General features: G+C 47.5%; 1 protein-coding gene across 6 annotated transcripts in view; it reads left to right on the forward strand.

Moving 5' to 3' along the window:
- PPP2R2C (protein phosphatase 2 regulatory subunit Bgamma) overlaps nucleotides 1–22742 on the forward strand; it is a 293434-nt gene that overhangs the window by 94629 nt on the left and 176063 nt on the right. For 2 of the 6 annotated variants that reach the window (XM_075346867.1, XM_075346868.1), the window contains exon 2: nucleotides 16120–16251. The exons of the other annotated variants lie outside the window; for them this stretch is intronic. In XM_075346867.1, the coding sequence (XP_075202982.1) occupies nucleotides 16242–16251 (10 nt within the window). In that variant the 5' untranslated portion in view covers nucleotides 16120–16241. The remainder of the gene's footprint in view (nucleotides 1–16119; nucleotides 16252–22742) is intronic. 6 annotated transcript variants of the gene reach the window in all.

Consider the following 22742-nt stretch of genomic DNA (forward strand, 5'->3'; position numbering starts at 1 on the left):
ACGTCTGTCAGGGGTCTGGGTCGTAGCCCGGATACCCTGTGGCCAGGAGGCAGACGATGGTTGCCGCCTGCAGGAGCCGGGAAGACGGCTGGTGGAACCGTAAGGGACCGGGACAGGGTAGTGGCCCGCCAGTACCGAACCGGGGAACCAACTGGAAACCGGAGCACCAGGAGGGGTACTCAGACCCAGAACGAGGTCCAGAAGCCACTGGACCACGTCGAATTTACTGATTGAGGTCTGAACCTTAGGTCCTTTCCCGTCCCAAGACCCGAAAGACGGCAACAGCCCACTGAGGGGGATAGAAAGCCACCGCACAGGCAGAGAGATCCTACGGGCCAGCGCCTGCTGGCAAACGGGTTCCCCAACACACATAAAGCCGGGGAGCGGACTACTGTCGCTGAGGCGTAGGCAGTCAAAATCTACAAAAACGAGGTGCAGGAGAAAGGCGGGAACCACCGAACCGGGTGGGGGGCCAGACACAGCCGGCTGCGGGCACCGACCACCATTATTTTGGTTTACCAGAGACTCCGGTGTATCTGTCATAGTGAGTACAACAGTGCCTTCGGGCTGCGCACCGCACTAACACGCCCGAACCTCTCAACCACCGGGCCCCGGGACCATCACCCCCTGCCCACGGAGGGGTCAACACCAGGCTGCACAACACCGTCCCCAGGAGCCTAGTGAACGGCAGCAGTGGTGTCCACACTCACCACAACCCGTGGGTGGCGTCGCAAACTTAAATCTCTAAACACCACGGCCTCGGTCGTGAACCTCCCCACCGAAATCCCCTCACGTAGCGCCAGCCTCCCTTCAGAGCGACATGACCCCCGGGTCTGGAGGCGCTCGTGCCACCCACCAAACGAGCCCGGACCCGAGCGGCTCGGCTGCCAGCCGAGCCCTGGGGCGGTACAACTAAATGCCTGGTCATATAACCATGGATGCCGAAGGTCCTGCAATGCCCTGCACATGAGATAAGCGACACAGCTAATCAGGAGAATTATACTACATTTTTAATTGGAGGTTTTTGCGAATATAATTATTAATACACCTACTACATATTAGGATCTTGGAGATGGGAATAACCCTTTAATACTGCTTTCACATAGAGCTCAAGTGATGCGGTTACAAAGTAGCCAAAAAAACGCAGCGACTTAGGTCTTTACCGCCTTCATTCTGCATGGAGACAGCTGTTTCACCCGCAAAACCGAAAAGCAGTTACAATCAGCTGCAAAACTATCTCTCTGCAACATTACGTGTTTTTTTTTTTTTTTTTTGCCCTTCGATACTACTACATGAAGCAGTTAAGCTTGACGGATCCAGCGCTTCTATTGGAAAGAGCTTGTAAACACTGCATCCTTGTATGGAGACCAGCCACCGTTGATAGACTTAAAGGGAATATGTTACCAGGTTTTTGCTACGCCATCTTAGAGCAGCACAGTGTAGGGGCAAAGACCCTGCTTCCAACGAAGTGTCACTTTCTGAGCTGTTTGCTGCAGTTGTGATAAAATCGTAGTTAGAGCTGTGATAACCCACACCACTGCATTTGCAGCTTTCTTCCTATGCACAGTTTTCACAGATAGAAGCCAATTAGTGGTGGAAGCCTCAATTAGGCTACGTGGCAGCAAGGTTTACTTGCCCTCTAGTGATAATTTCCTCCTGTTAAAACAGTGATTTTATGCAAACTACACTGTCCTCAGATTAGGTAACAAAAACCTGCTGACAGATTCCATTTTAGGTGTTCGAGTAATAAGCAGTAAACAATAGAATTAAAAATCTTTTTGTTCTTGAGAATGCAAATAATTATTAATAACAAATAGATTATAGAGTTGCTTATTTTTGCAAATTACTCAATAAAGAATATGAGTCAACCCCTGTAAGATGTGGCCTATTTTTATTAGACTATTGGTCCTTATAGGGTCGTGATGTGTAAATGCTACAAAATGGGAATCTTTTAGAGATCTGCATCATAGCAGTGTGCTGCAACCTAATCGCAAAACAAAATTGTGAGTAAAAGGCAACTTTTTTATTTAGGCCGTTTTCACACTACGTTCTGATCTCCGTTCAGTGGTCCCGTCAGGGCTTCCATCCGAACCCCCTGCAAAACAGGTTTCAGACATATGCCGACGGGGCCATTGACTATAATGGTGCAGATGAAGTCACCATATGCTCTGTCATGCACTATTTTCGAGAGTATACGCTTTCTAGAGGCGGACTCCCAGACTCCGTCTGCACCATCAATGGCCCCGTCGGCGCATATATCTGAAACCCGTTTTGCGGATGATTCAGACGGAAGACCTGACGGGACCACTGAACGGAGATTGGAACGCAGTGTGAAAGCGGACAGTGTTAATTGAGTTTGTACATGCATGTGATTTCTTGTCCTGATGAAGGATACATAGATCTCTGAAACACATTGACTTAATAAAATGTCACGTTATTACATTGCCGTCTGTAATTGCTTTGGCAGCGCGGCATTAACCCCTTCTTTCTGTCATGATTTTGATGAGTGGTGCTCTGCTCTCCTGCAGAGCTTGTACTGAGCCTCATATTTTCCTCCAGAGAATTCGTTATTCCCGGTCTAAGCCCTCTTTGGTGTGGGAGGAGTCTGTTCTTTGAAGCCTCGTCATGGGGTATGGCTTGCTTAATCCGGAAGCCAGTCCACCCAGAAATGCGCCAGTGATAGTTCTTGTTTTGCAGTGCATGTCTCTGGTTCCCATAAGTGACTGACCTGGTCTTGTCCCGCTTCCTAGTTTCTCGTACCCCGTTCTGTCTCTTCTCCTACTCCGTCTTGACTAGAGTTGAGCGCGGTTCGCGGTTCGAGGTTCTCCAGTTCTAGGCTCGAGTGATTTTGGGGCCTGTTCTAGATCGAACTAGAACTCGAGCTTTTTGCAAAAGCTCGATAGTTCTAGAAACGTTCGAGAACGGTTCTAGCAGCAAAAAAACAGCTAATTCCTAGCTGGCTTTCCGCTGTAATAGTGTAAGTCACTCTGTGACTCACACTATTAGGAAATTTCAGTGTATAGTGTGCGTGAACAGCGCCTTCAGATCACTGCTGTTTGTATAATGGCGATCGCCATTTTTTTTTTTTTTTTCCTTGTCTTCCTTCCCTAAGCGCGCGCGTCTTGTGGGGCGGGCCAGCATGTCAGCCAGTCCCAGACACACACACAGCTAAGTGGACTTTTAGCCAGAGAAGCAACGGCATGTGTGATAGGATGTCCATGTCACATGTAACTGCATTATAAAACCGGACATTTTCGTCTAGCACGCCATTATCTGCCTTCTGCGTCCTTGGTGTCAGACATCACTGGCGCAGCTCCGTCCTTTGTCCTATCGCCGATACTGCTGTATGCGCTCCATACACAGCGCTGGACAGCATAGGGATAGCACTTTCCATCAGTCCTTTTAAGGGCTCGTACCGGCAGGGTCAGAGCCATAGGTGACAGGTCCTGAAAACAGAGACAGCGTCTGTGTAGCTAAGGTCAGGGATTTCGTCGCTGCATTTCCCCATTAGGAGGTAATAGAAAGGCAGGCTTCCATTCCTCTACCCAGAGCCCCACAAACCTGGCACTGTACCCTCCTGTCCTCTGCACACTCCAACTCATTATAACTAAGCCATTATACTAGCAAACACTCAGTGTACCTAGTGGCATCCTAAACGTGGCTATTGGACTTTGCTATAGTCCCACTAGTGCAAAGATATTTGCAGCACCTCTGCCTGCATTGCACACTCCAACTCATTATAACTAAGCCATTATACTAGCAAACACTCAGTGTACCTAGTGGCATCCTAAACGTGGCTATTGGACTTTGCTATAGTCCCACTAGTGCAAAGATATTTGCAGCACCTCTGCCTGCATTGCACACTCCAACTCATTATAACTAAGCCATTATACTAGCAAACACTCAGTGTACCTAGTGGCATCCTAAACGTGGCTATTGGACTTTTGTCTAGTCACACTAGTGCAAAGACATTTGCAGCACCTCTGCCTGCATTGCACACTCCAACTCATTATAACTAAGCCATTATACTAGCAAACACTCAGTGTACCTAGTGGCATCCTAAACGTGGCTATTGGACTTTGCTATAGTCCCACTAGTCCAAAGACATTTGCAGCACGTCTGCCTGCATTGCACACTCCAACTCATTATAACTAAGCCATTATACTAGCAATTGATGCTGCCAGTTTAAGGGCCGTAGTTGCATTGTCAGGGATATTTATTCTTTATTATTCTGCTGTTAATAAAGCAAGACCACCGCTGCAATCTACACCACCTCTCAATTTTTACTACCACATTTTCAGTGCACAATCTTGTCGCAATCAACATGAGTGGCAAAATGACAGATGCTGGTGGAAAGGGGAAGAGGCGTGGTGGAAAAGGAAAAATAGGGTTTGTCCGTGGGGAAGGTGGCAAAGCTCCATTATCATCTGCTGAAGATAGACCATCTACCAGCAAAAGTAAGATGTCTACTACTTACCGTGGACAATCCGATGAGCTCCCTTTTTTACGGACACGAACAACAGGAACAAAGGTAGATGATGGCCAAAAAAGGAAAATGCTTGAATGGATCTCAAGTGGTCCAACAAGTGCCCTCTCAGCCACTTCAAGTACCGCATCCAAAAAACACCAGTCCTCTGAGTTGTCATCCCAATCAAACTTGCTTTCTCCCAGCTCTGAAGTCTCCATCAGCCCTGCACAGTATGGTGGAACTGAGATGGCTGAGTCTGCAGAGCTGTTCAGTCACACTATAGCCTGGAAATCAGAGGTCTGCTCCCAAGCTACAGTGAGTACAGAACAGGAAATGGTCTGCAGTGATGCCCAGAACCTTTATGACTCTGATTCAGGCCGTGAGGACCAAGTTTCTGAGCATAATGTTGACCCTTTGTCACAAACTGTAACACCTGTGGTTATAGACAATGAGGAACATACTGATGAAGATGAGACGCAGATACCCGATTGGGATGACAACTTAAATATTCGGTCAGGGCAAGAAGAGGCTCGGTCTGAGGGGGAGGGGAGTGCAAACACAACAATTGATGATGAAGTTCTAGATCCCACCTACTGTCAACCCACAGTCAGGCACTCGAGGAGGTCAACAGAGGTGGTGGAGGAGGATGCAACTGATGACGAAGTTACCTTGCGCCTTCCTGGACACAGTCGGAGTACTGGTAGCACGTCTACAACTGCATCCTCAGCCACCACTCTGCCTCTGAGCATTATTCGGGGTGGATCAACAGGTCGCATGGCCTCTAAGCCTTGCCTAGCCTGGTCCTTTTTTGACATAGATAAAGATCGCCCAAATTATGTGATCTGTAAAATTTGTCATGGTTCTCTTAGTAGAGGTCAAAACCTCAGCAGTTTGACAACTTCTTCCATGAATCGTCACATGAATAAATATCATATGTCCCGGTGGGAAGCTCACCGTGCTGCAATGCGGCCTAGCGGAGCGAACCATCCACCGCCTGCCCCTTCCAGTGCATCCGCGCGCTCGTCATCTTCTAGGACTGTGGGGACAGCTGTCACACCTGTTTTTCCACCCACAACTTCCACCACTGTAACCGCAACAGGCAGTTTGCTTGGTAGGTCGTCAGTTGGTTTGGAAGGGGAAACAAGTGAGTGTGTACAGCTCTCTCAGACATCGATAGCACCAACGTTGGATGAAGGCAACATCATGTCTCCGCCTGCACTTTCCTCACAAACCTGCATTTTTCCAGGGACAACCTACTCAACACCGTCTACACACAGCAGCCAGATTTCTGTCCCTCAGATGTGGTCAAATAAAAGGCCACTTCCTGCGACCCATGACAAAGCTAAGAGGTTGACTCTATCCCTATGTAAGCTGTTGGCTACCGAAATGCTGCCTTTCCGCCTGGTGGACACACAGGATTTTAGAGACCTTATGTCTGTCGCTGTGCCCCAGTACCAGATGCCTAGTCGACACTACTTCTCTAAGAAAGGTGTGCCCGCGCTACACCAGCATGTCGCACACAACATCACCGCTTCCTTGAGAAACTCTGTGTGTGAACGGGTGCATTTCACCACCGATACTTGGACCAGTAAGCATGGACAGGGACGTTACATGTCGCTGACTGGGCACTGGGTAACTATGGTGATAGATGGTGAAGGGTCTGCTGCACAAGTCTTGCCGTCCCCACGACTTGTGTGTCAATCCTCTGTCTGTCCAAGTTCCGCCACTGCTTCTGCCTCCTCCACCTCATCTGGGTCCTCCACCTCCGCCCCAAGCCTGCCTGGTCAGGCCACCAGCGTTCTCACTGCGCAGAAGGAATCACGCACCCCTCATTACTATGCTGGCAGCAGAGCGCAACGGCATCAGGCGGTCTTTAGCTTGACATGTCTTGGGAATAAGAGTCACACAGCTGAGGAGTTGTGGTCATCTCTACGGTCCGAGTTTAATAAATGGTTGTCTCCACTCAACCTGCAGCCTGGTAAGGCCGTGTGCGACAATGCTGCAAACCTGGGTGCGGCCCTTCGCCTGGGCAAGGTGACACACGTACCTTGTATGGCTCACGTGTTGAACCTTGTCGTCCAGCAATTTTTAACACACTATCCCGGCCTAGATGGCCTTCTGAACAGGGCACGAAAACTGTCTGCTCACTTCCGCCGTTCAAGCGCCGCAGCTGAGCGACTTGCATCGCTACAGAAGTCTTTCGGCCTGCCGGTTCATCGCCTGAAATGCGATGTGGCGACACGCTGGAATTTGACTCTCCACATGTGACAACGACTGTGGCAGCACTGCCGAGCCCTGGTGCAATACGTCATGACGTATAGCCTGGGCCAACGAGATGCAGAGGTGGGGCAGATCACCCTGATGGAGTGGTCTCAGATCAAGGACCTATGCACCCTTCTGCACAGTTTCGACATGGCGACGAATATGTTTAGCGCTGACAATGCCATTATCAGCATGACGATTCCAGTCATTTACATGCTGGAGCACACGCTAAATACTATTCGGAGTCAGGGGGTGGTTCAACAGGAAGGGGAGGAAGTACATGAGGATTCATATGCCCAAGGGACAACAACATCACCAAGGTCCAGACGTTCATCATCACCAAGGCGCCAGGCATGGGACCATGGGGGACAGGGATCAACAAGGGCGCATAGTAGCAGGCTAAATGTTGAGGAAGGTGCAGGAGAACATGAAGAAATGGAGGACGAACTGTCCATGGACATGGAAGACTCAGCAGATGAGGGAGACCTTGGTCAAATTTCTGTTGAAAGAGGTTGGGGGGAGATGTCAGAGGAAGAAAGAACGGTTAGCACCTCTATGCCACAAACACAGCGTGGACTTGGTCCGCATGGCTGCGCAAGACACATGAGTGCCTTCTTGTTGCACTACCTCCAACATGACCCTCGTATTGTCAAAATTAGAAGTGATGAGGACTACTGGCTTGCTACACTATTAGATCCCCGGTACAAGTCCAAATTTTGTGACATAATTCCAGCCATAGAAAGGGACGCACGTATGCAGGAGTATCAGCAGAAGCTGTTACTCGATCTTAGCTCGGCTTTTCCACCAAACAACCATGCAGGTGCAGGGAGTGATTCTCCCAGTTGTAACTTGCCAAACATGGGACGGTCTCGTCATCTTCAACAGTCTACCCTACCAGTAGGACCGTATCTGGTGCTGGTAACAGCAATTTTATGGAATCTTTTCATAATTTTTTTAGACCCTCTTTTGCAAGGCCACCAGAGACAACAAGTCTGACACATAGTCAACGGCTGGAGAGGATGATACAGGAGTATCTCCAAATGAACATCGATGCCATGACTTTGCAAATGGAGCCTTGCTCCTTTTGGGCTTCAAATCTAGAAAAATGGCCAGAGCTCTCCAGTTACGCCTTGGAGATTTTGTCGTGTCCAGCTGCCAGCGTTGTCTCTGAACGTGTCTTCAGTGCTGCTGGGTGTGTGCTGACAGATAAGTGCACGCGTCTGTCCAGTGACAATGTGGACAGACTGACGTTCATCAAAATGAACAAGTCATGGATCCAGAAGGAATTTACTACCCCTGTGTCATCCTGGGGAGAGTAAATGCTTGTGGATTTGGAATGTGCTTGATGCAAATCAAAACATCCTGTTTGCAACTAGGGCACAACTGCTGCCACTGAAGGGGTGGGTGTGTGTGGGGCCCAATTTTTGGAAAAAAGGGAGACTCCGCTTGGAGTAACCCTTGCTTACATTGTTTTTAAAAGAAGCCAAGATGAACAAGTCATGGTTCAGCAAAGACTTTGCTGCCTACCCCGGTGTCATCCTGGGGACGGTTAAGAATAGCGTATTTTTGAATGTGCTTGATGCAAATCTAGCTTTGAAGTGTACAACTGGGGCACAACTGCTGCCACTGAAGGGGTGGGTGTGTGTGGGGCCCAATTTTTGGAAAAAAGGGAGACTCCGCTTGGAGTAACCCTTGCTTACATTGTTTTTAAAAGAAGCCAAGATGAAGAAGTCATGTTTCAGCAAAGACTTTGCTACCTACCCCGGTGTCATCCTGGGGACGGTTAAGAATAGCATATTTTTGAATGTGCTTGATGCAAACCTAGCTGTGAATTGTACAACTGGGGCACAACTGCTGCCACTGAATGGGTGGGTGTGTGTGTGGCCCAATTTTTGGAAAAAAGGAAGACTCCGCTTGGAGTCACCTTGCGGTGTTTTACATGATTTTAGAAGGGCGTGCCATGCCTATATCTGTGTCTCCTCCTCTTTTTCCTTGTCCTGCTCTTTTGTTTTCACATGAGTATATGTCCTTGTCACTTTCTCATGTGTTTGTGTTGTGTTGTGAGTTGTTTGTCACCTTTTGGACACCTTTGAGGGTGTTTTCTAGGTGTTTTTCTGTGTTTGTGATTGCCTGCCATTGTTTCCTATGCAGTTCGAGTTCGGTTCGTCGAACGTTCGACGAACCGAACTCGAACGGGACCTCCGTTCGGCGAACCGACCTCGAGCCGAACCGGGACCGGTTCGCTCATCTCTAGTCTTGACCTCCTGCCTCCCTGAACTTCGGCTTGTTCCTGACCCCTGGCTCCACTCTTTCCTATGTACCTGACTTGTCCTCTTGGTTACTGACCTCGGCTTGTATTCTAACCCAGGCTCCGCTTTCTTCATGGTACTTTACGTAACTTCCTGGTTTTCGAGGTATCGGTTCTCACAATGACTTTGGCCTTTCTCGCTTCTCTATTACTGACGTTATCTCCCAGCTCTTGACTCCTGGCTAGTTTGACTTCCCCGCAGATCTCCTCTAATAGGGTATCTAGCGACTCCTAGTGGTCTAGCATCTCATTACCCCTGGCTGCTCGGCATCACACTTTCTCTGAAGTTGGCTAGGAAAGCAAGTGAGCAGAGGCAAATTTTGACAAGCTAAGATGAAGTATAAGATTTTTGTTTTTCGATAAGATAGTAGTCATGGTCTTTTTTTTGGGTTCTTTGTATTGCTTGTTAAGGGAGACTTGCTGTGTATAACTAATAGAGTCAATCACTAAGGGTGTCTGTGGCTGAGACACAAATAAAATGAGGACCCTTTCCACAACGGCCATATAATGACATAGTTTGATTTGGCTGGTGATTTTAGACTAAAGCTATGATTTGGTTGCAAGTTTTAGGTCAATGGAGGCATCTTGCACCTTTCTTGTTCGTAGACCATGCTTTAATGTACATAGGATAGGAGGAGGGTCCTGATCACAAGAGCTTAAAATTTTGGAGGAAATAGAGATTACACAATAGCTAGAATTACTTGTTTTGTACAACTGTCCCGATATCTTTTTTAAAGTAAAAAAAAAAATGTAGTTCACCTAAATCTGTAAGAGGCACACACCTAACCAGTATCTTGTGTGTGCACAGATATTAAGTGTTTCAGTGTGAAAGGATTGCATGGGATACTGTTTAATGAATATATGTAAGAGGAGTAAATGTAAAAGAGATTATTGAATTTGATAACCCTTCTTTGAAAAGATGCAAGCTTAAAACTGTGGATGTTGGGAAGTAATCTGATTGCCCAGGTACTATAGCACATTCCACAGAACTGGTGCAGCACGGGTTTTAAGACAGGTGGTATGCAGAGGAAGGAGAAATAGGGTGGTGCAAGACTGTGAAGAGCAATGTGAGTGAGAGTGATAAGATAATCCAGCTGGGCAAAACATGGGCTAAAATCTGCACCTTTATTCCACAGTCAAAATCGTGGACCAAAAAAAGGGAACCACAACAAGCAATCCTACACATTTCAGCATTAAATCGTATTCATGATATTACGCATAGTATACCATGAGTAAGGCTTAATTCCGAAACACATAAGTTCACATCTTACCTGTTGTGGCTCCTATTTTGTACCACATTTTAACTATGGAATAAAGGAACTGTCACGGGGTGTGACGAGGTAACTTGGAACAGGGGCACCTACATTGGCCCTACAGCCAGGGTGGCCCTATCTGTCCCTGTTCACAAAGACACGTCTAATGGTGATGATGTTTGGGCCACCTTCCTAACCCTAGCCCCTGAGTAGCCCTGGTCTATACCCCCTCTCCCTCACCCCCAGGGATGGCCGGTACAGGAGTTGTTTATCCCACACAAATAGACAGGGAAAAAACAAACTTCAAACTCACTGCACGCAACACTAAAGGCTGCTTTACACGGTACGACCGATTGTGCAATTTCACAATCGATCGTACCCGCCCCCGTCCTTTTTGCGTCACGGGCAAATCGCTGCCCGTGTCGCACAAAGTCAGTAACCCCCGTCACACATACTTACCTCTCGTGCGACCTCGCTGTGGGCGGCGAACGTCCACTTCCTGGACTGGGAGGGACGTTCGGCGTCACAGCGATGTCACACGGCCGCCGGCCAATGGAAGCGGAGGGGCGGAGATGAGCGGGACGTAAATATCCCGCCCACCTCCTTCCTTCACATAGCCGGCGGCGGCCGCGTGACGCAGGTGAGCTGCTGTTCATCGTTCCCGGGGTGTCACACGGAGCGACGTGTGCTACCCCGGAAACGATGAACTACTAAATTAAACGATATTATGGAACCTAGCGAGCAGTACATGATTCACGATTTGTGAGCGATACTGCGTCGCTAGGAGGTGTCACACAGGCCGGCATCGCCAGCGATGCCGGATGTGCGTCACAAAAACCGTGACCCCGACGATCTATCGCACGATAGATTGTCTGGTGTAAAGCAGCCTTAAGACAATACGTGCTCAGGAGGAAATAAAGAATCAGGGAGGAGATAAACAGACAACGAGAATATTTCCACAACACACCAAATAATGCAAACAAGATCACCACAGCACAAGGACCGGTATCGCAAATTAAGCTATAATTGTCGTGGTGGAACAGGCTCCACCATCTTTTAAAGGGCGGAGGTGGCTGTGATAAGTCTCCTGTAACCTGTGACCCTAGCAGCAATCCACAGGCAAGCAGAAATTAACTCCTACTAGACCGATCATTAATAAGCACACAACTGGTTGATGCCCGAGTCTGACTGTGCAACTCAAAAGTACCAGGTAAACCATAGCATGACGAGTCAGACTCTGTAGTACGAACAGGGTCAGAAGCCACCATGACACTCGGTGAGTTTAGAGCTGAACACTGTGTGACAGAAACAGATTTTAGCCCATACTGATGCACCGGTGCTGGTGAATTGTGGTGTCTACGTGGACCTGGGGTCAGCTAACTCTTCCTCCTCTTCTTCCTATAGTGAGTGCACGGGCAGTGCTTGCATCTGGACTGTAAAGCCTGGAGGGGGCCTTAAAGAGCTCTTTTTAGCGCATATGACAAAATTGATATTATCAGAGAATTGTGATAGTTGATAATAATAATTTTTAGTTAAATCGTCAACATATTCTGCAGCATTTTATAATTCAGAGGAGACATAAACAATTAATATCAGATATTACAGAGTAGCACAATTCAACAGATACCAAGGGGAGTGAGGACCCTCAAGCTTACAATCTATGAGGAAATAGGGGAGGGAAGAAAGGTAAATAGTAAAAAGTGGTTGTATTGTCTGGTCCGGCCATCAATATAATAAATAGGGGATTCACATAACTCTGCATGAATCAGTCATCAGCCAATATGCCCATGTTGTTAAGTGTTTGGAGGGTGTTTAAACAGGTGATGAAAGGTCCAGATTTGGGATAAAACAAGAAAACTGGAATAGTGAGAAAAGTAAGGTGAGGTTATAGGACAGTCTAAAGAAATGCGTTTTTAGGGCCCACTTAAAACTGTGGGTATTGGGAATGTGCGTTCCAGAGAATTGGTGCAGCTCGGGAGACGTCTTGGAGACAGGAGTGGGAGGTTAAAAGTATTAAGGATGGTAGTCTCACTGAATGGGATACAACTAAAACTTAATCGTTAATTAATATAGTAAAATATTTGACCAATCTTAGGTGTTGATCTTAGGTCATTAGCAGAATGGAGGGCATGGGTAGGATTATAAACAGAGATGATGGAGGAGATGTAGGGTGATGCAGATCTGTGAAGAGCTTTGTGGGTGAGAGTGATAAGTTTATATTAGACTCTGTAGCTGATGGGTAACCAGTGCAATGACTGGCACAGGATAGAGGCATCAGTGTAGAGATTGGAGAGGAATATGATTGTGGCTTCAGGATGGATTGGAGAGGAGGGAGTTTAGTAAGCGGGAGACCAATTAGTACAGAGTTGCAATAGTCCAGATGAGAATAAATCAGAGCAACAGAGTTTTTGCAGAGTCAAAGATAAGAAAAGGTCAAATTCTAGAGATGTACAGTTAGGCCAGAAATATTTGGACAGTGACACAATTTTCGCGAGTTGGGCTCTGCATGCCACCACATTGGATTTGAAATGAAATCTCTACAACAGAATTCAAGTGCAGATTGTAACGTTTAATTTGAAGGTTTGAACAAAAATATCTGATAGAAATTGTAGGAATTGTCACATTTCTTTACAAACACTCCACATTTTAGGAGGTCAAAAGTAATTGGACAAATAAACCAAACCCAAACAAAATATTTTTATTTTCAATATTTTGTTGCGAATCCTTTGGAGACAATCACTGCCTTAAGTCTGGAACCCATGGACATCACCAAACGCTGGGTTTCCTCCTTCTTAATACTTTGCCAGGCCTTTACAGCCGCAGCCTTCAGGTCTTGCTTGTTTGTGGGTCTTTCCGTCTTAAGTCTGGATTTGAGCAAGTGAAATGCATGCTCAATTGGGTTAAGATCTGGTGATTGACTTGGCCATTGCAGAATGTTCCACTTTTTTGCACTCATGAACTCCTGGGTAGCTTTGGCTGTATGCTTGGGGTCATTGTCCATCTGTACTATGAAGCGCCGTCCGATCAACTTTGCGGCATTTGGCTGAATCTGGGCTGAAAGTATATCCCGGTACACTTCAGAATTCATCCGGCTACTCTTGTCTGCTGTTATGTCATCAATAAACACAAGTGACCCAGTGCCATTGAAAGCCATGCATGCCCATGCCATCACGTTGCCTCCACCATGTTTTACAGAGCATGTGGTGTGCCTTGGATCATGTGCCGTTCCCTTTCTTCTCCAAACTTTTTTCTTCCCATCATTCTGGTACAGGTTGATCTTTGTCTCATCTGTCCATAGAATACTTTTCCAGAACTGAGCTGGCTTCATGAGGTGTTTTTCAGCAAATTTAACTCTGGCCTGTCTATTTTTGGAATTGATGAATGGTTTGCATCTAGATGTGAACCCTTTGTATTTACTTTCATGGAGTCTTCTCTTTACTGTTGACTTAGAGACAGATACACCTACTTCACTGAGAGTGTTCTGAACTTCAGTTGATGTTGTGAACGGGTTCTTCTTCACCAAAGAAAGTATGCGGCGATCATCCACCACTGTTGTCATCCGTGGACGCCCAGGCCTTTTTGAGTTCCCAAGCTCACCAGTCAATTCCTTTTTTCTCAGAATGGACCCGACTGTTGATTTTGCTACTCCAAGCATGTCTGCTATCTCTCTGATGGATTTTTTCTTTTTTTTCAGCCTCAGGATGTCCTGCTTCACCTCAATTGAGAGTTCCTTAGACCGCATGTTGTCTGGTCACAGCAACAGCTTCCAAATGCAAAACCACACACCTGTAATCAACCCCAGACCTTTTAACTACTTCATTGATTACAGGTTAATGAGGGAGACGCCTTCAGAGTTAATTGCAGCCCTTAGAGTCCCTTGTCCAATTACTTTTGGTCCCTTGAAAAAGAGGAGGCTATGCATTACAGAGCTATGATTCCTAAACCCTTTCTCCGATTTGGATGTGAAAACTCTCATATTGCAGCTGGGAGTGTGCACTTTCAGCCCACATTATATATATAATTGTATTTCTGAACATGTTTTTGTAAACAGCTAAAATAACAAAACTTGTGTCACTGTCCAAATATTTCTGGACCTAACTGTAGGTGACATGAGGGAGCGAATGATCAGATGTGGGGAGTGCAGAAGAGATCTGAGCTAAATAAAATGCCAAGACAGTGGCCGTGCTTGCTGGGAAGTAATGGTAGAACCACACATGGAAATGGTAATATTGGGTTTAGGAAGCTTAGTAAAGGGAGGAAACAGAAGGAGTTCAGTTTTTGACAGACTCAGTTTTAGAGGGAGGACCTGATCTTACAGACAATAGACAGACAGTCACAGATGTTTTGTAATAATGCAGGATACGATGTATATAATTTGGTGTCATCAGCATTCAGATGGTACTGGAAACCAAACCTACTGATGGTTTGTCCAATAGGGGCAGTGTATATAGAGAAGAGTCAAAGGACTGAACCCTGAGGAACCCCAGCAGTAAGGGCAGAGGAAGGGCAACTGCCAAAAGATACAGTGAAGGAGCAGTCAGAGAGGTAGGCTGATGGGGATTAGTGCAAGTCCTCGCATGACACTCGGCTCACGCTCGCAGCACAGTGGAAGCCGAGTGTTATGCGAGGGTCATGCGACTGTGGTCCGATCGTGCGATCAGACCACAGCTGCGGAGGGGAGGTTCGGCGCTGCGGAGGGGAGGGCCGGCACTGTGGAGGGGAGGGCCAGCACTTCGGAGGGGAGGGAGGGATTTATCTCCCTATCTCCTCCGTTGCCGGCTGATGCGAGAATCGCACTGCACTCGTATTACACCGGTGTAACGCGAGTTCAATGCGATGTTTCTCTCGCCCCTATAGACTTGAATAGGTGCGAGTGAAACAGGATCGCATTGTACCCGCAGCATGCTGCGATTGTTTTGTCGGTCTGATTAGGGCTGAGAAAAATATCGCTCATGGGAGCTGCCCCATAGAGTAATATTGGTCCGAGTGGAATTTTTTTATCGCATCCACTCGCTCCATATTACTCGCCGTGTGTTCCGAGCATAGTAAGGAGGAGCTGGCGATCCACAGTATCGAATGCAGCGGAGAGATCCAAGAGAACCAGCAGGGTGGAGAACCACACACGGAAATGGCAATATTGAGTTTAGGAAGCTTAGTAAAAGGAGGAAACCCTCAGTTTTTAACAGATTCAGTTTTAGACAGAGGAAGGACATGATGTTAAGAGACAGTGGACAGACAATCACTGGTATCTTGAAGTAATGCAGGGGTGATGTTAGGAGACGATGTATACAATTGGGTGTCATCAGCATATAGATGGTACTGGAAACCGAATGTACTGATTGTTAGTCCAATAGAGACATTGTAAAGGGAGAAGAGGAGGGAGCTTAGGACTGAACAATGAGCAATCCCAGCAGTAAGGGAAGAGGAGAAGAAGAAGAGTCTGCAAAAGATGCAGTGAAAGAGCGGTCAGAGAAATAGACGGAGAATCAGGAGAGAGCGGTGTCATTGAGCTCAATAGGAGAGCCGCCAATCTCATACAATTTGTGTGTTACTTGCCTAAATCTTTTTATTTTTCTATGATGTCCTTGGCTATAGCCATTTGGTGAATTGACGCATAGGAGGAGACAATCCCCTCCCCTCTATAGGGTCGGTGTAGGGTCTTCATACGTTGATCCGACGTTGAGCAAGGGCACCACAATGCGTTCAAGAGGATTGAAATTCTGATAGATGACATGATGATACATAGCATTGATAGCTACCTAGTTGCATGTCATATCTCCCTTCTAAGAAAAGAAGATGGTAAGAAACTTTCCATCTTTATAATTTAGGAGAGAAAAGAGAGCCGCCTAAGAGACTCCCAGGCTGCGGAAAAAGTATGCTCGTCCTACATTGTGGACATCCCTGAGAGACCAACCCCCAGCTTCCCATTGCGCTTCACAAGGGCTGAAATATGAGCTGTGGTGAGTCCCTTTGTCCACCTCATAGGGGAGATAGTCCATACTACATGTGTATGTTCATTCATCTTTATGTACTGTATACTGTGAAACAAACTTCACTGTCTTCTAGCTTCATTCAACGTTTTTTACTTCCACATCCAGTCACATTAATATTTCTTGAGATGAATAGTCTAGATGACTAATTTTCTCTCGTGTTGTTCCTTTCTTTTTTTTTCTTGCACTTTTGTTTATCTTGTTCTTCTATTATAGATTTTACATAGCATTTGACCTGAGATGGCCTGCTTTGAAAAACATAAAAAACCTCTGGAAGCCATTCAGTCCGCAGTTTGAGCAGGAGAACTACAATGCTATTCCATGTTTCTTCCTGCATCTCCTTGTGATGAAATACAGTGACTTGAAAAAGTATTCCTACCCCATGAACTTTTCCACATTCTTTGATGTTACACACACACACACACACACACAAATACATAAATGTATTTTATTGAGACACCGGATTATAAGACGCACTCCAAATTTAGAGGGAAAAAAGGGGGGGGGAATATGGGGTCCGTCTTATAATCTGGTGGTTTCTTACCGGACAGAGGGCAACAGCGGTAGTGGAGTGGGTTCACAGAAGTCAGGGGCGGTGGTGGAGTATGGCGATGCTGCGGGCAGTGAGGTGGGTGTCAGGGATGCTCGCTGCAGGTGCTGAGGCAGTAGGAACATCCAAAACATTTTGGTGGTGCGGGCTTCAAAGAAATGGCACCCAGAGTCAGCGCGTGTGCAGACTGAGCTATCGGCTCAATGACAGGCCGAGATCTCATCTGTGCTCCACCTCCAGGCGCCATTTTCCTTAAGTCCGCTGCAGGGAGATCAGTGGGCTGGAGCCAGCGCATATGCAGATGAGATCTTGAGCCGAGAGCTCCTTTTATGCATGCGTCGACTCGTGATGCCATATTTGAAACCTGCACCGCCAACATTTTCAGTATGGCAGCCCCCGCCGCACAGCTCGCAGCACAGCCTGCAGTAAGCCCGCAACACAGTACACCACCTACAGCATCTTCTCTGCCTCCTGTGACCCCATTCCGCCACCCCCTGGTAAGCTACTTATGATTATAAAACACACCCCTCATTTTCCTCCCAAAATTTTTGGGAGGAAACGTGCATCTTATAATCCAAAAAATACGGCATTTGAGAAGTGTAAAGGAAATCATGCATGGTTTTCAAAATATTTAAAAAAAATAAATATGAAAATTGCGATGTGCATATGTATTCAGCCCCCTGTATTCTGATACCCCTAAATAAAATCCTAATTGACCAATTACCTACAGAAATACCATAATTAGTAAGTTGAGTCCACCTGTGTCTAATTTATTCTCAGTATAACTACAGCTGTTCTGTGAAGGCCTCAAAGATTTGTTTGAAAACATTAGAGATCAAACAGCATCATGAAAACCAAGGAATACACCAGACAGGTCAGGGATAAAGTTGTGGAGAAGAGTAAAGCTAGGTTTAAAAAAAAAATTTTTTTACAGAACTGTTCAATCCACCATCCAAAAATGGGAGTATTGCACAATTGCAAACTTAGCAAGACATGGCCGTCCACCTAAATTAACATCCCAAGAAAGGTGAGCACCAATTAGAGAAGCAACCAAGAAGCCCTTGGTAACTGTAGAGGAGCTGCAGAGATCCACAGATCAGGTGGGAGATTCTGTCCACATGACAACTATTAGGGGTACTTTGCACGTTGCGACATCGCTAGCCGATGCTAGCGATGCCGAGCGCGATAGTACCTGCCCCCGTCGCACATGCGATATCTTGTGATAGCTGCCGTAGCGAACATTATCGCTACGGCAGCTTCACACGCACTTACCTGCTCTGCGACGTTGCTCTGGCCGGCGACCCGCCTCCTTCCTAAGGGGGCGGGTCGTGCGGCGTCACAGCAACGTCACACGGCAGGCGGCCAATAGAAGCGGAGGGGCGGAGATGAGCAGGACATAAACATCCCGCCCACCTCCTTCCTTCCGCATAGCCGGTGGAGGCAGGTAAGGAGATGTTCCTCGCTCCTGCGGCTCCACACACAGCGATGTGTGCTGGCGCAGGAACGAGGAACAACATCGTATCTCCATTATGAAAATGACCGACGCTACACAGATCACCGATTTTCGACGCTTTTGCGATCGATTATCGGCGCCTCTAGGCTTTACAAGTTGCAACGTCGTTACCGGCGCTGGATGTGCGTCACTTTCAATTTGACCCCGACGATATCGCAGTAGCGATGTCGCAGCGTGTAAAGTACCCCTTAGTCATATAGTCCACAAATCTGGCCTTTATGTAACAGTGGCAAGAAGAAAGCCATTTTTGAAAGCAAACCATAAGAAGTCCTGTTTGCAGTTTGCAAAATGCCATGTAGGGAACACAGCGAGCATGTGGAAGAAGGTGCTCTGATCAGATAAGAGTAAAGTGGAACTTTTGAGCTAACTGCAAAATGATACTGTATGTGTGGCGGACAACTAACCCTGTACATCACCCTGAAAACACTATCTCCACTGTCAAACATGGTGGTGGCAGCATTCTGCTGTGGGGAGGCTTTTCTTCAGCAGAGACAAGAAGGCTGATCAGCTTTGATGGGACGATGGATGCAGCTAAATACAGGGCAATCCTGGAGGAAAACCTGTTAAAGGCTACAAAAGACTTGAGACTGGGGTGTAGGTTCACCTTCCAGCAGGACAACAACCCTAAACATACTACCAGGGCTACAATGGATGGTTTATATCAATGCATATACATATGTGTGAGTGGTCCAGTCACAGTCCAGACCTAAATCTTATTGAGAATCTGTGCCAAGACTTGAAAATTGCTGTTCGCAGACGTCTCCATCCAATCTCACTGACCTAGAGCTCGTGTGCAAAGACAAATGGGCACAAATTTCTGCCTTTGGATGTGCAAAGCTGATAGAGACAGACATGAAAAGACTTGCAGCACTAATTAAAGTGAAAGGTGATCCTAGAAAGTATTTACTCAGGGGGCTGAATACTAAAGCATGTCACAATTAGGCTACTTTCACACATCCGGTTTGAGCCCTGCGGCTCAATCCGGCTGTGAAAACTATGCAACGGATGCGGTGAAAACACCGCATCCTTTGCATAAGTTTTTACATGCGGCCGGTCCGGTTTTTTCCGGTTGCGGCATGCTACTGAGCATGCGCAGTGGAAAATACCGCATGCGGCAACCGGATGCGGTTTTTTCCGCATCGCGCCGCATCCGGCCTCCATAGGGATGCATTGAAAAATGCGCCGCAGCGGCCGGATGCGGCGCGATGCGGTGTTTTTTGCCGGAGCAAAAAACGTTGCAGGGAACGTTCGATCCGGCCGCCGCATCGGCTACATCTGCCGCATGCGGCAAAAACCGGACCGAACGCAAGCCCCTGCGGCACAATGCGGCACTAATGTAAGTCAATGCAAAAAAAACCGCAATCGGCGTTACAAAAGCCGGTTGCGGTTTTTCTGCAGAACGCCGTATTGTGCCGCAGAGCAAAAATCCGGATGTGTGAAAGTAGCCTTATCAGATTTATATTAGAAAACTATTTCCTTAACATTTCACAAACACTTTCTACTGGAATATCACATAAATTGCCTTTAATATTGTGGATGTAATGTAAAAAAAAATGTGGAAATGTTCACCGGGTATGAATACTTATTTAACCTCATAACGACGGCCGTACGACTTAAAGCGGCGGCAAAACAGGGTACTTATTCTGTTCCGCCGCTTTAAAGCGGCGGCCCGAAAAAACCCTGTAGCGCCCCCCAGCGACCGAAAATCTCGGGGGTTTCAGCTACCGGGGGTAGCTGAGACCCCCCAGATTATGAATCGGGGTGTTTTTTTTGGACCCCGATCATGTGATCGGCGGTATACACCGTATACCGACGAACACATGAAAAAAAAAGAAATGGCCGGTAAAACTGATTTCTTTTTCATCTGACATGATCAAACATGTCAGATGAGAAAGAAATCTAACCCCCTAGTGCCCCCAAAGCCCCCGGTACCGGAGAGTCCCCCCACCCCCACCCCTACCCCCACCGGACATCCAAAATGGCGCCGAAGCGCACAGAAAACTGCCGCCGGCGCCGGCTCTGCAGTCATTTCCCTCCGATCTGAAATGATCAAACATTTCAGATCGGAGGGAAATGTCCTCCCCCTGACCCCTCCTCCGGTCCACCGGAGCCCTCTGGTCACCGGAGCCCCCTCCGGTTCTCCAGAGCCACCACCCCCCTCCCCCCTCCGGAGCGTGGAAGATGGCGGCGCACAGCGCGCGGCCGCCTTCATTCTGCTCTTTCTGCCGCATGTGACACGTCACATGCGGCAGAAAGGTGTCCCCAGGTCCCACTAGGTAACCCCCCGTCACCCCCCCCCCCAAGCCCCCGGTTATACGTTACCTGTCTGCCGCTCCGGGCCCGCGATCGCCGCCTCCTTCTTCAATGCTGGCGGCGCATGCGCAGACAGCGGCTGTCAGCTGGATCCCTGCAAGCAGGGATCCTGCTGACGTCGCTGATGCACAGGCTCCACTGTGGACCGGGGGAGGGTGAGTGCAGTGATCTGCAGCCACACTCCTCACATGGAGAGGCTGCTGTTCCAGAAAATGGGGGGTACGTTCTGTGAGCGTGCCCCTCATATTCTGGAATGAGGTTACTGCAGGTCACTCTGCCCTAGGTTGGACCGGGGCAGTGTGAGTGCAGTATTCTCAGATTACTGCACCCACACTGCTCATGGAGAGCTTGCTCTTCCAGAAAATGGGGGATACGTTCCCTGAACGTGCCCCCCATATTCTAGAAGATCCAGAGTCGCCGAGGGACCTCCAAAATGGATTACAGCGACCGGAATTTCTTTATTTTCAATAAATTGGTAAAAGAGGAATGTTTCGGGGAGTGTTTTTTCAAATAAATTTTTTTTTTGTCTTTTTTTTTTCTATTACTGACTGGGTTAGTGATGTCGGGTATCTGTTCAGATGCCGTGACATCACTAACCCCAGGGCTTGATGCCAGGTGACATTACAGCTGGTATCAACTCCATATATTACCCCGTCTGCCACCACACCAGGGCGCGGGATGAGCTGGGGCGAAGCTCCAGGATTGGCGCATCTAATGGATGCGCCACTTCTGGGGCGGCTGCGGCCTGCTATTTTTAGGCTGGGAAGAGTCCAATAACCATGGCTCTTCCCACCCTGAGAATACCAGACCCCAGCTGTCCGCTTCACCTTGGCTGGTGATCTAATTTGGGGGGACCCCACGTTTTTTTTTTTTTTTTAAAAAACGCCTGGGGAGCCCTCCAAATTGATCACCAGCCAAGGTGAAGCTGTCAGCTGTGGTTTGCAGGCTACAGCTGTCTGCTTTACCCTAGCTGGCTATCAAAAATAGGGGGGACCCCACGTCGTTTATTTTAATTATTAATTTTTTGGGGGGCTAAATACAAGGCTAGGCACCCTTTAGTGCCACATGAAAGGCACTAAAGGGCGCCAGCTTAGAATATGCAGGGGAATGGGACGTTATATTTGTTTGACATCTATCCATTCATCCATTGTAGCATTTTACGCTGTGTGCCCACAATCAGGGTTTGCAGCGTTTTGGGCGCAGAGTGTTTTCCCTGCGTCCATAGCGCTGCGTTGTGCAGTAGAAGCACAGTGGAAGGATTTTTAGAAATCCCATGCCCAATGTGCTTCTTTTCTCCGCAGCATAAACCGACCTGTGGCGCAGCTTCCCAAGCCTCAGCATGTCAATTTATGCTGCGGAGATGAGTGTTCTCTGCAGGTAGCATAGAGCTCCACAGCGGCCTGAACCCAAATCGTGGGCTTGGGCAGCTGCGTTCTCCCGTGGACAACACTCACATCTCTGCAGGAGGCTGACACTGTGTACTAGATGCCGTGTCGCTGGATCATGGCCACATAGCCTAACAGTGAGACATTTGTTGCTACAGCAACATTTTTGTGAAGTACCTGTGGATTCAAAATGCTTACTATACTCCTGAATAAAATCCAGTTTCCAAAATGGGGTCACTTGTGGGGGTTTTCTGATGTATAGGTACCCAAGGGGCCCTGCTAATGTGACATGGTGCGCGCAATTTATTTCAACTTTTCCAGAATTCAAATGGTGCTCCCTCCATTCCAAGCCCTCCCATTTATCCAAACAGAGGTTTTTGGCCACATGTGGGGTATCCCTGTGCTCATAAGACATTGGATAACAACCTGTGGGGTCCACGGTTTGTTGTTGTCTCTTGAAAAAGTGAGAAATTTGATGCTAAAGCAACAGTTTTGTGAAAAAAATGAAAATTTTCAATATGGCAACCTAAGCTTATCAAATTCTGTGAAGTACTCGTGGATTCAAACTGCTCACTATACACCTTGATAAAAGCCTTGAGGTGTCTTGTTTCCAGAATGGAGTCACTTTTGGGGGACCGCCACTGTTTAGGCACCTCAGGGGCTCTCCAAATGCAACCTGGCGTCCGCTATTGATTCCAGC

The sequence above is a fragment of the Anomaloglossus baeobatrachus genome, chromosome 1, assembly GCF_048569485.1.
Source record: "Anomaloglossus baeobatrachus isolate aAnoBae1 chromosome 1, aAnoBae1.hap1, whole genome shotgun sequence".
Lineage (NCBI taxonomy): Eukaryota > Metazoa > Chordata > Amphibia > Anura > Aromobatidae > Anomaloglossus > Anomaloglossus baeobatrachus.